The sequence below is a fragment of the Vicugna pacos genome, chromosome 3 (genome assembly GCF_048564905.1).
Source record: "Vicugna pacos chromosome 3, VicPac4, whole genome shotgun sequence".
In the NCBI taxonomy this organism is placed as follows: domain Eukaryota; kingdom Metazoa; phylum Chordata; class Mammalia; order Artiodactyla; family Camelidae; genus Vicugna; species Vicugna pacos.
In genome coordinates, this window is record NC_132989.1 from 54,878,094 (window position 1) to 54,892,865 (window position 14,772).

The following is a 14,772-nucleotide window of genomic DNA, read 5'->3' on the forward strand; positions in this document are numbered from 1 at the left end:
TGTACCCGCCGTATGACTGATGGCAATTCAGTGACCTATATCTCACTTCCTTATTTGTTAAATGAGGATCTAGATAGAATCCCCTACCAAACATGGTTTTTACTAGAATCAAGAAAGGCTATTCCTAGTAACAACTACTTGTATGGCACAAAGTCCTAAACAGGTGTTTATTATAAAAGTTAGATAGTCATAACTCTACTTTCATACTTAAAATTATTATACTTTTGTCCTGGTAAAAATTTGCCCAAATAACTGCTTCTTAGGGTAAGCTGGAAAAATGATAGCAATCAACATACACGAAACAATTTAAACATATTATGTTTCTAACATTCCATTGCTTCACCCCACTCCCAAATTCTTACCCAGTTAACAGAAGATTTTGGAAGAGGGCCGCAAAGGACCAGGGGATAAGGTTTCGTGACATCCACGCTATTCAGATGAGTGTCTACTTGGACCATCGTTTTGGACAAAAATTGGATCATAATGTTCTAAGACAAGTAAAATCTAAAATTACTGTTAAAAGAGATGCAATAATACCTATCTTACATAAAAATCCCTTTGAGAAGGCAGCTGCTCAATGATACTTGTAATCTATCCCATCTAAGCGGAATACCTTGCAGCTTGGTCTTTCATCAATGACTTGCTTTCAGAAATACTAGGTGCAGGTTAAGCACGACCTCTGGTAGCACTGAAGACAATTACGAATTAGCTGAAGCTGAGGTAAGAGAATTCTAAGCACTGGAGGTAACAGTGGGAAAAGGAGAAGAGGTGGGAACTAAGGAGGCACTACACCATAGTGGTTAAGAATGTGACCTTTGTGGTTAAAATGAGTTTGGGTTTGAGTTCCCCCTCTGCTACTGTCTAGCCATAAGGTGTTGAATGAGTTACTTCATGTGCCTCTGCTTCTTCATCTGTAAAATGAATAAAACATAACTATGCAATTCTTAGTGAGTTTGACAGGTTGGAAGACTAAACATATAAAATGCTTGGAACAGTTTCCAGCACTTAAGTTCTCAAGTAAATATTGGCTGCCACTATCACTGGAATTCAGGAAAGTGCACATGACGTTCATTAAGGCAGGTGAGGGCTGTGAGAATGAAAACAACAACAACAACAACAAACAGCGGCCCACATTTTGAAAACTCTTGATCTAAATCCTGTGAGGAATGAGGATCTGCTGAAGGATCGTAGACCAAAGACCAACACAGTCAGATCTGCACTTCTAGAAATACGAGTCTGGCAGCAGCACGAAAGATGAGGACAAGAGGATGGGGAAAGCTGTGGTAAGATCAGAGGTGAGGGGTCCAGTTAGGAGGATGCTTCAAGAGTTCAAGGAAGACACCGAGAGATTGAAGGACAAAGAAATAAAACACATCCCCATCCTAAATTTGTTCACTAAATTCTTTTGGTATCAGTTTGTTATACAGAACTTTAAGTCTATTGTCAACAACTTCTAGATTTAACTGCAAGGTTACTGGTCATCTCCACCCCTTAGATGACATAGGTAAAGTCCCTTACCCTAAGCAATGTCGATAAATCTGACATTTACACATACTCTGATTTTCTAATCCATAAGGAATGTATCTCTTAATTACTGTGTTTACTTGCTTTGAATTAGTTTTCAGATCTCTTGAAAGGTATAAATAATCTTCTAAATTTTATCTTGTATCAACATATACAGTCATGTGGGGCATTCATTTTATTGAACCAGGTAAGTTAATGGATTCATGTATTTTTTAATAGCAGAGTTTCACAGACTAATTTAAGAGATTTTAAAGTACTATTTTTTAAAAAAAATTACTTCATTTCTCAATTTTAAGAACCTGTCTTTCAAATTTCTATCATCTTCCACAACTCAATCCAGCCCACAGCAAGAGTCAACAAGTGATCATATCTAAAACCACCTGACTCTGCCAGACAACATTCATTCTTCCCATTTCAGCTAGGTAGGCCCAAGACAATCCAAGGGCAACAATCTGACTGCAAGAGATGACTAGGGGATTTACCTTAAAGGTCTGTTTGCATACTAAGAACACTATTTCTATGTATATCCTATAATTTCTAGAGATGATGGAGATTATAGAAGGAGAGGTAAAGCCAGGAGGCCCAAACTACCACTGCAGTGATAAATTTGCTGTTCATGTCAGATCTGATGGCAAGAGCCAGCATGTCCTTTATTTTAAAAGTATTTCAAGGGGAAAGAGAAAAATTATCTGAATAGGACTACAGATCTTGCTTTGTGTCTTTCTCCACTTAAGAAGGATCAAAAAACTTAAGATAGATTTAAAGTATTCATTTCTTTTTTTCTCAGTACACCAACATACATTAGCCAAATGGCAAGCATGAGAAATTCACATACTGGGTTACAAAGGAATACGAGAGAATGCTCCAATGCATTCAGACGATCTGACAAGGACTTCGTACACGTAAGAGGACTGACATTACTGGTACTTAAGAATAACATGTATGTACTGTGAACTGCATTTTTCCAGAAATTAAAACTACAGCCATGAACACTAAGACTAAAATATAAAGTATATGGTCTAAATAGACAGCTGAATTCTTTTATGTTTTAAGTCACTTTTTAAAAAAATTACATTAGGTCTCTCCTAGATTTTTAAAAAATTTCCATCAGAAACCCAAAATAGAATGGCATTAAAAATAAACCAGCAAAGATTAAAGACACTAAAAATGATATCTGTACATATACAACACTTCACGCTTTCTTTCTCCACCTCAGTTAGCACCTCCTAAAAGTTCCACACAATAGGAAAATAAGTCCTAAAGAATAATCCATATTTTTCCTTACTCTGCTTCCCATCGAGAGCTTGTAATGTGACAAAAAAACTAGATTCATGTTAGAATATATGAAAAGCTCAAGATAACTTAAGTTTTGGGGATAGAGAATGTAACTGATATAATCTTCATCCACGTCCTTCCATAAGCATGCCCCCACCCCCACCATGACATACGATATATGTGATATATGCTCAAGGCTTTCACTCAGGAAAAATAGTACACCCTTCTGAATCATCGTTCTACTTATTTTGCACATAACCTCTTAAATTAAAAAAAAATTGCCGTTAATGTCTCTGGTGTGGGCAAAGGGATTCATATTGCAGAAGTCATCAGAGAGCAAAGCAGCAGAATCATGTAAGAGGGCTACATACTTTTTCTCATTACTTTCGTCTGTGTAGGAGATGCCATAAAACCCATAGTAAGAACTAGATATATTTGCTGAATACTCTATCTTCAAGGTATAATTGTGCCCTTCAAGAAGGGCTTCGGGGGCAACAACGGCGATTTGTTCATGAAATGGGTATTCCAGGACTTCAACTGGTTTTTCTTGGCTTGAAACTGCAGACATAAAGGTCACTCTTGAAATATTATGGCCTGTGCTGTGAAGAACAATATTCCATGTGGCCTGAAGAGCCTGGAGGGAAATGGTCACAGAGCCCCTGAATGTCATCGAGGTGAGGTTTGGGTGGAGATTAAGTTCATAGCGTACTGGCATAATGGCAGTGGGAAGCCTGATCTGTGCCCATGGGAACAACTTCCCATTTGTCGCAAATGGCTGAATCAGTCTCATTGACTGGTTTTTTTTATGGCAGCCTTCTTTGGTAAAGGTACATCTGGGCAGTAGATAAATCACCATGATTACGGAAACAGCAACCACAATAACAAAAGCACAGACCACCATGGTCCTTGCAGAGGGGACTGAACAAGTGCCATCTGAGCTCTGCCTGTAGCCGGCTGCACTGTTCCGAAGGCCTGAGCTTCTGTTCATGAAGGACATGCCCAGCAGCTTTGCGGACGACTCATAATCCTCTTCATCCTCATCCATCTCATGCTCACCAAGACCCCGCACCAGCAGTCGTGAACCCCGGGGCTCATATTCCACCTCATCAGGCTCTAGAGGATGTAAACAAGGCTCTTTGGCTAAATCCACCACATCTGGTTCTTCCTCAAACATGCTGTTTTCAATCATATTCCTGGGGAGCTGAAGCCGATCTAAAAAAACAAAACATAAGGACAAGGCACAGCGTCAGAGAAAAGTTCATAATAAAATCTACTAGCAAGACCGTGTTTAAGCTAAGAACATTTTTAATCACTGAGACTTATTCCATCTCTGAACTATAAATAAAACCCTAACAATTTTCTTGTATCATCCATTAAAAACTCAAGCACAAATAAGAGTATATCACAGTCATGAAGTAAGAAAGCTAAATAAACAGACTAGTATCAAAAAAAGGCAGCTAAGATTAAATACTGATTTCCTTAATACTCTCCTGCCCAACAACCTGGGACTTTGTCCTGGGCTCTAGAGGGCCTTGATTTGGCCCACCTCTGGCTGTAACTGTCCCCAACAGGGGACAGGTGAGGGGTCAGTAAGATCAAAAAGCTGTGCCCACCCACAGTCCACATCCCTCTTTGCAGTCTGGGCACCACAACCCTCAGAATTCCTGCCTACAAGGCCTCAAATCTACTTCCAGGGCTTTGTGGGGCTCTTCCCTCAGTTCCATTCTCCTGAGGGAGTACCACAAACTGGCATGCCCCTCTGTAGGCTTGAATAATGACTGAGCAATTGGCTGGGTTACTTTCTCCCCCTGGAAGAGGGATAATCCTGTTCCACAGCAAAGTGCAAGTGGAAAGTTATATAGGAAACTTCCATAATCAAGAAATACTTAAAAATAAGAAAAAAGAACTATAAAAATCAGATAAAACTACATTCCAACCTGTCTCTTCATGCTTCTACAGCATCCAGAAGTACAGCAGACTCCCCTCTGTAACAACCATGTTACCCACCGTGAGTGTAAGGGGATCTGGGGGTGGGGTAGTGGTGGGAGCATTTAAAACCACAAAAAACTCCGCTCTCCAACTTGCCAGGAATCACTTAGAAAAAGACTCAAAAAGTAGAGGGGTAAACAATCACATATAGACCAATAATTCCCAGAACTAGATCAAAAGTTTGATAACTGAAACCCCCATTAGTCTTCCCCTACAGGGATTATGATAGTACTTTATACACGTCATTTCTAATCCTCACAACAGTTCTACAAATGGCAAGTATTATAACTATTTCAGGTACAGGAAAACAAACAAAAAATACAAGTTAATTTATCTTCAAAAAGTCACAGTTATCTAGTCCTAACACTGATACTGAAGCCCAGGTCTAGAAATCTGATTCCAAATTTTAGATTCTTTCCATTATTATATTGCATCCCCTTATTCAACTAACACAATGAAGGATGAGAGCTTGTACCTAAATGATTTTCTTCTTCTATACTTGGCAACGAAGTTGCTCAGAATATTATTTCACCATCAGCAGAGCAAAACTTATATCAAATTAACATCTAGCTTAACAGAAATGCCATGTGCTTTGTGCTACTCAGTAATTACTAACTAAACAGTGGCAACTCATAATCCATGAAACAAAGCACCAATAAGCATTAGGATAAAACTTACAGTCTTACTACTCAAAGTGCGGTCTGTGGACCAGAGCATCTGGATCATATTCCAGCTTTTTAGAAGAGCAGACTCTCAAGTCCCCTCCCTGAATTTGAATGTTAACAAATCTTCAGGAGATTTATGTGAACCTCGGTTTGAGAAGCACTGGTCTAAGCCTTCTCCATGGTCAGATCCCAGGCAGCAATGGACGCTGCATTCCTACATGTGCTCTGGCCACCCCAGACTGCTCGCTCTTCTGAGACAAGCAGGGCTGCTTCTATGCCATTCTGCACATGTCTGTTCCTCCCTGCTTCCTCTGCCTGCAGTGCCATCATTTCTCCCATCCCAGTCCACCTGGCAAACACCTATCATTCCATAAGTCAACTTTCCACAATGCAAATTAACAAAAGTTATTTTCTTTTTGTTTTTTCTTTTTCTTTGTCAATTTTTAAAAATACACTTTCTTTTCACCTCATCTCACTTCTTTCTGCCTTGGGGAGTACAGAGACTTCAATGAGGCTGCCTTTTCCTACCTCCTCTCCATTCCAAAATTCATAAAAGCTATGCTACTTTAAAAAGTTTTCTTTGAATAAAACTTTTAATCACGTTCTGGGTGTGCAGGTTTAGCAATCTGCCACCTATCCAGCCCCCATGAATGGTCTGGAAATGGAAGAAGGGTGATAGTTACAACATCCTGCTTCGGGAATTTAACCTCCTAAACTTCCTACAGGGCTCCAACTTCTTGTGACAAAATTTCATTTTGTTTTGATAGTTAATTGTGGTTGAGGGTCAATTACTTCATTAAGAGAGATAATATTGCTGTAACTGAACTTTAAAAAAAATTTTAACTCTTAATGGTTAGAAATTGTCTCTGATATTTTTTTTTTAGTACCTGGTACAGTGCTGCAGATTAGTTGCTTAATTTGTTTTTTTATTTTAAAATGTCTAAAAGACCCTTCTGATTTTTTCTAAATCTCATATGGTAAGATTAGGCATTTGTCCATTTGTTCTGTTCTGTGTCAGACCTGATGTAGACAACTGTGGGTCTGAGAAATGTGGTTTTCTTTAATAAATTTCTAAACTAACTCTAGGTATAAACTCAGCTTAATATTTAGAGCATTCTCATACCTGAATTCTATCCCCTTAGAGCTTTGTTTTTGTGTTTTTTGATTCCTCAGCCATCCCGTTTAAAGCCAAGGGGTAACTGACAGTCTGACTATTTTAGCATCTCCTCTCTGTATTTCAGTAACTTCAATCTTTTAACCAGGGCTTAGTCAGATGCCTGCCCAAATCCTGATAACTTACTTTAATTATTTATCACACAGTCAGATTAACACCTACATAGAAATTTAATCTTTCAGAAATGGAACACATCTTGTCTTATGTTTAAGTCTTTGATCCATTTTGAGTTTATTTTTGTGTATGGTATAAGGGAGTGTTCTAGCTTCATTGATTTACATGCTGCTGTCCAGTTTTCCCAACACCATTTGCTGAAGAGACTGTCTTTATTCCATTGTATATTCTTGCCTCCTTTGTCGAAGATTAGTTGACCAAAAGTTTGTGGGTTCATTTCTGGGCTCTCTATTCTGTCCCATTGGTCTATATGTCTGTTTTTGTACCAATAGCATGCTGCCTTGATGACTGTAGCTCTATAGTATTGTCTGAAGTCTGGGAGAGTTATTCCATCAACCAATCTGCCGTGTTTTACGGCATATTAGAAACAAACTTTTGAATGCGTGTACAATCACAAGTTAACTATATCCAACCAGGGGAAAACACTTTTATCACAGGTAGCTCACGAAGACAGTACTTCAAGTCTATTTAAGTTTTGCTTTGGATTCTTAAGTGAGTACATTTTGATCTCAGCATTAAATTTTAACATAACACATGACTACCTCTTGCTCCAGAAGGATTTGTTTATATTGAAAGAAGGAAACCTAAAGAAACAGGAAATTTTCTAAAACCTCCTAAATCCACATATACAAGCTATCTATAAACCTAAAGCAAAGAACGTCCTAGTTGAAATATTTCAGTTTTAAATAACATAGGCCCATGTGGTTATAATCTAAGAAAACTGAAGACATTTCTTTTCATCAGATACTGTGAACTTGTGCTCTTCGATGTTATCTGTGGACCAGTGCCAATGTGCAAACTGTTTGTTACCTGTCTATGACAGGATACACACAGAACATTGGTATTTAAAGACTTCTTTAGCAAATTGACTGCAATGTTACATCTATCGAATCAAACAATTTTAAAAATGGAGCTTATATTTTACATCTCTTTTTTCATTTCAGTTCTTCAATGATTCACTTTTTAACATGATACAAAACTTCTGCAACAGACTAAAATTAAAAAAACAACAAAAAAAGGAAACTTAAATCTTCAGCTCAGATAATATGAAAAGCAATGGGATGGATTATCACTGTAAAGGCGACCCATGTTGATATGAAGTTAAAAACTATAACAGCAGCAGTGGACGTGAGGAGGGAATGATTACAAGTCATCAAGTCATGTCAGAGAGTGAGAACACACAGGATCTGATGCTCTGCTGGGCTGGACAGGCCTGCAGGGTGGAGACAGAGGGAAGTCTGTGTCAGTTCCCTATGCACATTCTGGCTTGGATAGCAGGAGGAGGAATGCCATCCACCCAGATGAGAATGCAGGTTCCATATTCTCTTTTTTCTTGGGGGTGGGTACTGAGAATGGAGTTATGAGATGACATTTGGTATGGGACATGATATATTTACTGTATCTGTCAGATAGTCAGGTGGAGATGTTTGATTAATAGCATACTACGGAGTTAAAAGTCTAAGTTTAAAAAAAAAAAAAGTCTAAGTTCAGACAAAGGTTCAAATCCTGGCTCTTCCACTGACTGCTTGATGTTACCAAACATCCCTTAGCTTCAATTTCCTCACCTACAAATATGGAAAACATTACCATTTTGTAAAGATATGTTATAAGGCTTATGTTATGTGAGTCTGGACTCAAAAGAGGGATCTGGATGGGAGATTCAGATTTCAGAATCACCTGTGTATACATGATAAAATCACACAGATGGGTGAGACTACTGAAAGGGAGATACGAGTCAGAGAGCATCACCATTTAACAGGGGCAGCAAGGAGAATAAGAAGAATGCACTAGAGGCAGGAAAATGAGGACAGTAGACAGCAAAGGGAGGATTTCATGAGAAGGACGTTGAATGTTAAATGTCTTGCAAAGGTCAAGGACAATGAAGCCTAGAAAGGCCACTCGATTTGGCAACCAGATAACCAGTGACTTTTATGAGGAGCTTTCAGTGGAGTAGTGGGAGCGGAAGCCTGATTCTGGTGGCCCAAAGAAAGAACGGAAAGCTAAGAGGGAAAAGCAAGTGCTGCCGCCGATTCTTTCAAGGTACATAGAGCTGTGTATCAAGAAAAAAAATGTAGGGTCAAACTAAAAGAAGACATGGCATAGAGAAGAGTTAAATCCTTTTGTTTTTGTTTGTCCATCTGTGTTTAAGATGGAAATAAGTTAAGCGTGTATTTCTGTGATGAAGGAAAGGCAAAGAACAACAAAATGTGAAGGTGGAGTGGACAAGAGGAAATGCTGGAGTAAAATCCCAGAGGGAGAGGAAGACATCCCAAGAACTCCAGCAGAGTGATTACCTTTCTTCCTCCAGGCCTGGAGGACAGGAGGTGGAGTTAGGGAAGAAGTGCATATATGAGCACGTGGAACTGACGGTGTGATGAACAGCACAGAGCCTCCGTGTTCTCTGGGACTGAGGAGGCAAGGGCATCTGCCCAGAGCCAAAGGCAGTTATGGAGAAGGTATAGGAGTTTTGAGGAGAAAATTAAAAAAAAAAAAAAAAAACAGATGCTATGGGAGAGGACCAAGGCTGGCTGACCCAAGGGCAAAGTATGGCTGAGAGTTCAGTAAGCCCACCGGAATTCGTCATACCTCCAGTCTCTACAAATGTCTTCAGAGTGCTTGCCAGCCCAGGTCCAAAAGAAGAGAAAGTGTGTTATGTGTATTTTACCAGAATTTAAAATGAAAAGTAAATGGAAAAAATTTTAAAAGGCAGAGAAAGCAGATGGTCAATCTGGGGTTAAACATGTAGGGAGGATGTGGTGAGAAGCTAAGGGGAAAATGCACAGAGGCTGCTGGCAAGAGAGAGATTAACTGAGAGGTTCAATTTAGAAAACAGAACAAAAAGTAAAGCTATGGCAAGCAACATGGAGAATAATCTGAATTAAAAGGAACAAACTTCCCACAGACTTTAATCCCTTTAAACTGTCATCACATTTTATGAGAAAATGAAATGAAATGGGTGTATTTTCAAATCAACAAGCAAAACAACTTTAAAAGAATAAGCCTAGTCTAATAAGGCTTTTGGGGCAGACCCATGAATTGCTATATTCAATTAGGTACTACAGCAACTTGCTACATTCAAACTTGGCCCCAACAATAAAGGATTATTCTCTGAGGCCTCTATGACAGACCTAAATAGAGCTAAAAGCTCTAAAACCATTTATATATTCTAGATCACTTCCAAATGGAAACTTCACCGAATTTCTGAAATGATGGTTAATTATCAAATAAAGTAACTATTTCCCTAATGAGTAGTCCTCTTCCATCAAAAAGAGATTTTATTCTAAAGAGGTTTAACATTGAAAAGAAAAGACTAGACTTCACAACAAAATATTACTCAATCCTGCCTAACCCACACTCAAAGAAAACCTTTTCCTATTAGCCACAATGTCCATGTTAAGCTACAAGTTTAGATACATCATTATCTCACTGGAATCTGAAGGGCAGTCACCAACAGAGAACAAGTTTTAAAGAAGTTCTAAGTAATCCCCTTTCCTAACACATCCTGTTTGCTTAACCACTGTCATAAAAGACAAACACAGAAAGTCCTTCATACATTCCTACTATTACCACTAATAACAGTGCTTTTCCACAAATTGCATTCAATTTTCCAGTTGATAGGCTCAAGGTCATAACCCATGTTAAGGTCTTTCTCTCTTCTGTTCCCCTAACCCCTCTTGCCTCCCTTGTGAAGAGAGAAGAGAAGAGAGTAGGTAATTAGGGGTGGGAAGTGGGAAGATCAGAAACGATGCTGTTTATGAGCACCCATAAGCTCGCTTTACCTATCTAGTTCTAAGAGAGATGAAGATTTAGATTTAGTTTTCCCTTTTAAGCTACCCCTAAAGTTCACTTCAATACATGTAAAAATGCTGTGGGAGACTTCCAATATGACAAAGTAACTGGTACCAGACTTTTCCTCCTCCCATAAACAACTAGAAAACTGAACAAAATGATGCCACTATTTTCAGGTACCAGAAAATAGAGCAAGAATGTGACCTCTGAGAGAAGGAAAGGGTGAGCCCACACTTGCTGTGGTTCTCTGCCTTGGGACATTTTCCTAATTGCAGTACAGCAAGCTGGAGTGCACGCAGAGCAGGACTGACAAGCAGAGACAGGGATGTGGACAAGGGGGAGCCGTCAGAGGGGGAAACCAGAGAAGTCTGTACAGAGGCTTCCTGAGAGCCCTTAACCAACGCAGGACATAGCTACGCGAGGCTTACAGAAGAGTGGCTGTATTAAGGTTAATGTGGAATAGAAATACTAGAGGTCAAGCAGCTTAAGGGAAACACTGCAGTCTAACCCAGCCCGAACAAAGAGAACACATTACACTCTGAGCGTGAAAACACCAGAAACGCTTCACTTTAGGGGTAAAAACACACCCAACAGCCTACCCTAGGCCCACACGAACAAAAGTCTAAAACCACGCCCTGAAAAGAAAAAAAAAATAGAAACAGAGTTTGAAAGATAAGTCTTACTGAGTTAGAGGGGCTTTAGAAAAAAAATTGAGATTTCCACATATCTGTCCTAACAAAATATAAAACCAAACCTAGTAACTAAACTGCCTACTAAGACAAAAATCAACACTCTACAGGACAATTTTTTAACAATTTAGTATCTAAAGTAGGTAAAAACTTTAGAGGAGCTACTATAAATGTGTCTCAAAAAGGAAAGGAAAATTTGTTTCAAAAATAACAACAAAGGAGAATATAGGAACATATGGGAATCTCAGCAGAAAAATTAAAACTAGAAGAAAAAAAAAAAAGAACAAAATGGGAGAAAAAAGAGGAAATTCTAGGACTGAAAGTTTCCATAACAAAAATGAAAAAGTCATTGAATGGACTTTATGGTAGACTGGCAACAGTAGAAGAAATACTACTAATTACTAATTTGAGGAACAAAGAGAAAAAAGAATTAAAGAAAAATAAACACAGCATCAGGGATTTGTGGGACAATATCAGATGGTCTAACACATATGTAATAGGAGCCCCAGAAGAACATGAGAGTGAAACCAAAAAAAATTTGAAGAAATAACAGTTAAAATTTTATTAAGTTTACTGAAAACAAAATTTACCAGATTCAAAAAGCTCATCAAACTCCAAAGACAATAAATACAAAGAAAATCATATCTAACTTAACATGGTCAAACTGCTGAAAACCAAAATAAAGAGAAAGGCTCTTTAAAAGAGCCTAAGAACAATATGCTACATACAGGAGAAAAACAGTGCAAAGAACATTAACTTCTGATCAGAAAAATGGAGGCCAGAAGACGACAGGACAGCCTTTTTAAGGGGCTGGAAGAAAAAAACATCAATTCAGAATGCTATATTCAGTGAAAACATCCTTGAAAAACAAGATAAACATATTTTCAAATAAATGAAAGCTGCCAAAGTCATCTCAAGCAAATGTGCACTATAAGAAATTATAAAAATGGCTCTTCAGGCTTGAGGGAAATGATACGATATGGAAACTCAGATCTTTAGGAAGGAAAGAAGAATACCAAAAATGATTATGTTGTTAAAAATAAAAGTTTATGTTCTTTTTTCTTCTTAAAGTTTCCTTAAAAGACTATGTTTTAAAAGTATCTGCTTATTAAGGCAAGAATAACATGTGAGCAATTTTGAATGCATACAGAAATAAAAGATATGACAATAAGAGATATATTTCAAATTTATGGATATAAATAGACTAACAAAGTAGAATGAAATTTTACAATGATAAAAAGAAATTCATCAGGATAAGATAGCAAATTTAAATATGTATGTACCTAACAAGAAGGCTTCAAAGTTCATAAACACAAAATGGCAAAACTCGAGAGAAATAGAAATATGCACAACCAAAATTGGAGATTTTTATCATTTTTCTCTTCATAAGTGATAGAACAAGTAGACAACAAATAAGTAAAGCCATAAAATATCTGAAAGATACTATCAACCAATTTGGCCTAATTGACATTTATAGAACATTACGCCAAACAACTACAGAAAACATACGGATCATTTACCAAGATGGACCATATGCTGGGCCATAAAATAAAATCTCAATAAACTTCCAAAGACTGAAATAGTCGTTTTAGAGACTGTGTTCTCTAACCATAATGGGAATAATTAAAAGCTAATAACAGTAAACTAGACAATCTCTAGATAGTTGGAAAATAGAAAATAAGCTTCTAAATAGTCCATGAATCAAAGAATAATCCACAAGGAATTTAGAAAATATTTGAAATAAATAACAATAAAAACATATTAAAATTTGAGAGAAATTTACTGCTTTAAAAGCCAATATTAGAAAAACACTTGAAATCAGTAAGTTTCCACCCTAAGAAACTAGAAAAGAATAGAAAATTAAACTTAAATAAATAGGAGAAATAATAAAGAACAGGGCAGAAATCAATGAAAGAGAAATAGAGAAACAACAGAAAATTAAAGCAAAACATGCTGCTGGAGGGCAGGAAAGCAGTGCTATTGGCTCTAATTCATACTGTCCTAGAAACTGGCCTAAAATCCCACATATATCAAGTCCTGACTCTAAGATCAATTCCTTACTTCTCAGAAGTCTAGTTAGGTTCATTACAGAGACAGATCAGACCTGGGTCCTGAGCTAGAGAGAGAGAGTCTCTTCACCAAGCCCAACAATCTGACATCCTTCCCTCTTTCAAGAATATCTGGCAACCACAAAATAATTTAGCCAGTGATAATGCTAGTTATACCCAAATTTAGAAAATACATACGTTCTCCTCCTCCTCTTAAATAAAAAACTAAGAAATTTTTTTTGGGTGGAGGTAGTAGTTCCAAGTATTAAAAGTGGATTAGAAAGCTACTATGTAAAGGAAGCCTCTTATGAACACTTCAAAACCAAAAAAAAAAAAAAAAAAAAAAGTATTCTTAAGCAAAAAATTACACTTAACTCATCCATTTCTGCATTTAGATTTTGGTATATTTTTTCTTAAAAAGGGAAACACCTTTTTAAGTTTCCATTTAAAATTTTAACTGAGTACTTCTCAACAGGAAAATCCCTAAGGGGGAGGCAAAACAAACAAACAAACACAAAGAGTCCTCATTTTTAAGCATTTGATTTGAAGTGCTTACTTCATTTGGGGTAATTACAACTCTGAGTCTCATTATGCAGAAATATAACCATCCTGCATTAGTTCAGATTACAGTTATGTGAAAGGAATCTCCAGAGATAGCACCTCTGTTCTGAATCTCAGTGACCCAATGGCCAAGCCTATATATAAACTAACTGAATCGGTCCCTGGCTCTAAGCCATGCTTCCACAAATCCGGAAAGCACACACAGCCACCATGCATAGTGCCTGCTCTGCCTTGACCACTATGCGAGGTCTCAAGCATCTCAGTTTCTCTCAAGCATGCATAGCTGGTGTGGCCATTTCATCTCTGTACCTTGTTCTGCCCTCTGCACTCTCCCTAGCCCACGGGCCTCTCTTTTCTCCCTCTTTAATACACTACTCCAATGCAATCTTTTCAAATCCCTAGCTTCTTTTACCTTTTCAAAATCAAATCAACTATTACTGGAACAAAACATTCTACTCTGACCCATTCTTTCACCCTCCCTAAAATAGTACACCAAAAAATTAAGATGCCTAACTGTCTGATTAGGAGGACAAGATTAGAAGGATTGCAATAATAAAATGCTTAAATGGGCCCTGGAAAACACAACCCAGTGAGACTTCCACAGATTTTATTTTCCCCCTCTATGATAACTCCGTGGACAATCTAGGAAAAGCAACTTGATTTATAGTAAACTTGACATTATCTAGTCATCATTTTAAAGTAATCCTGCCAACTTGGAAGATTATCCAGTACAGGCTTGCTTCTCGGTAGCCATTGTCCATAGAGTTGTGTTTATAATTAGATGGTGCAGTGTTAATTATGCTGGCTGCCCTGCCAATGTTCTACAGAGACTACAGGGAGAGATCAAAACAATCATTCCCAAAGTATGAATCACTGCACTCGCT

The 14,772-nt window shown here is 37.8% G+C and overlaps 1 protein-coding gene across 2 annotated transcripts in view; it reads right to left on the bottom strand.

Annotated features, from left to right (window-relative positions):
- The window catches only part of LNPEP (leucyl and cystinyl aminopeptidase), an 80,999-nt gene that overhangs the window by 42,424 nt on the left and 23,803 nt on the right, over nt 1-14,772 (bottom strand). For both annotated transcript variants that reach the window (XM_006212956.4, XM_072958365.1), the window contains exon 2: nt 3,171-4,011. In XM_006212956.4, the coding sequence (XP_006213018.2) occupies nt 3,171-4,011 (841 nt within the window). The remainder of the gene's footprint in view (nt 1-3,170; nt 4,012-14,772) is intronic.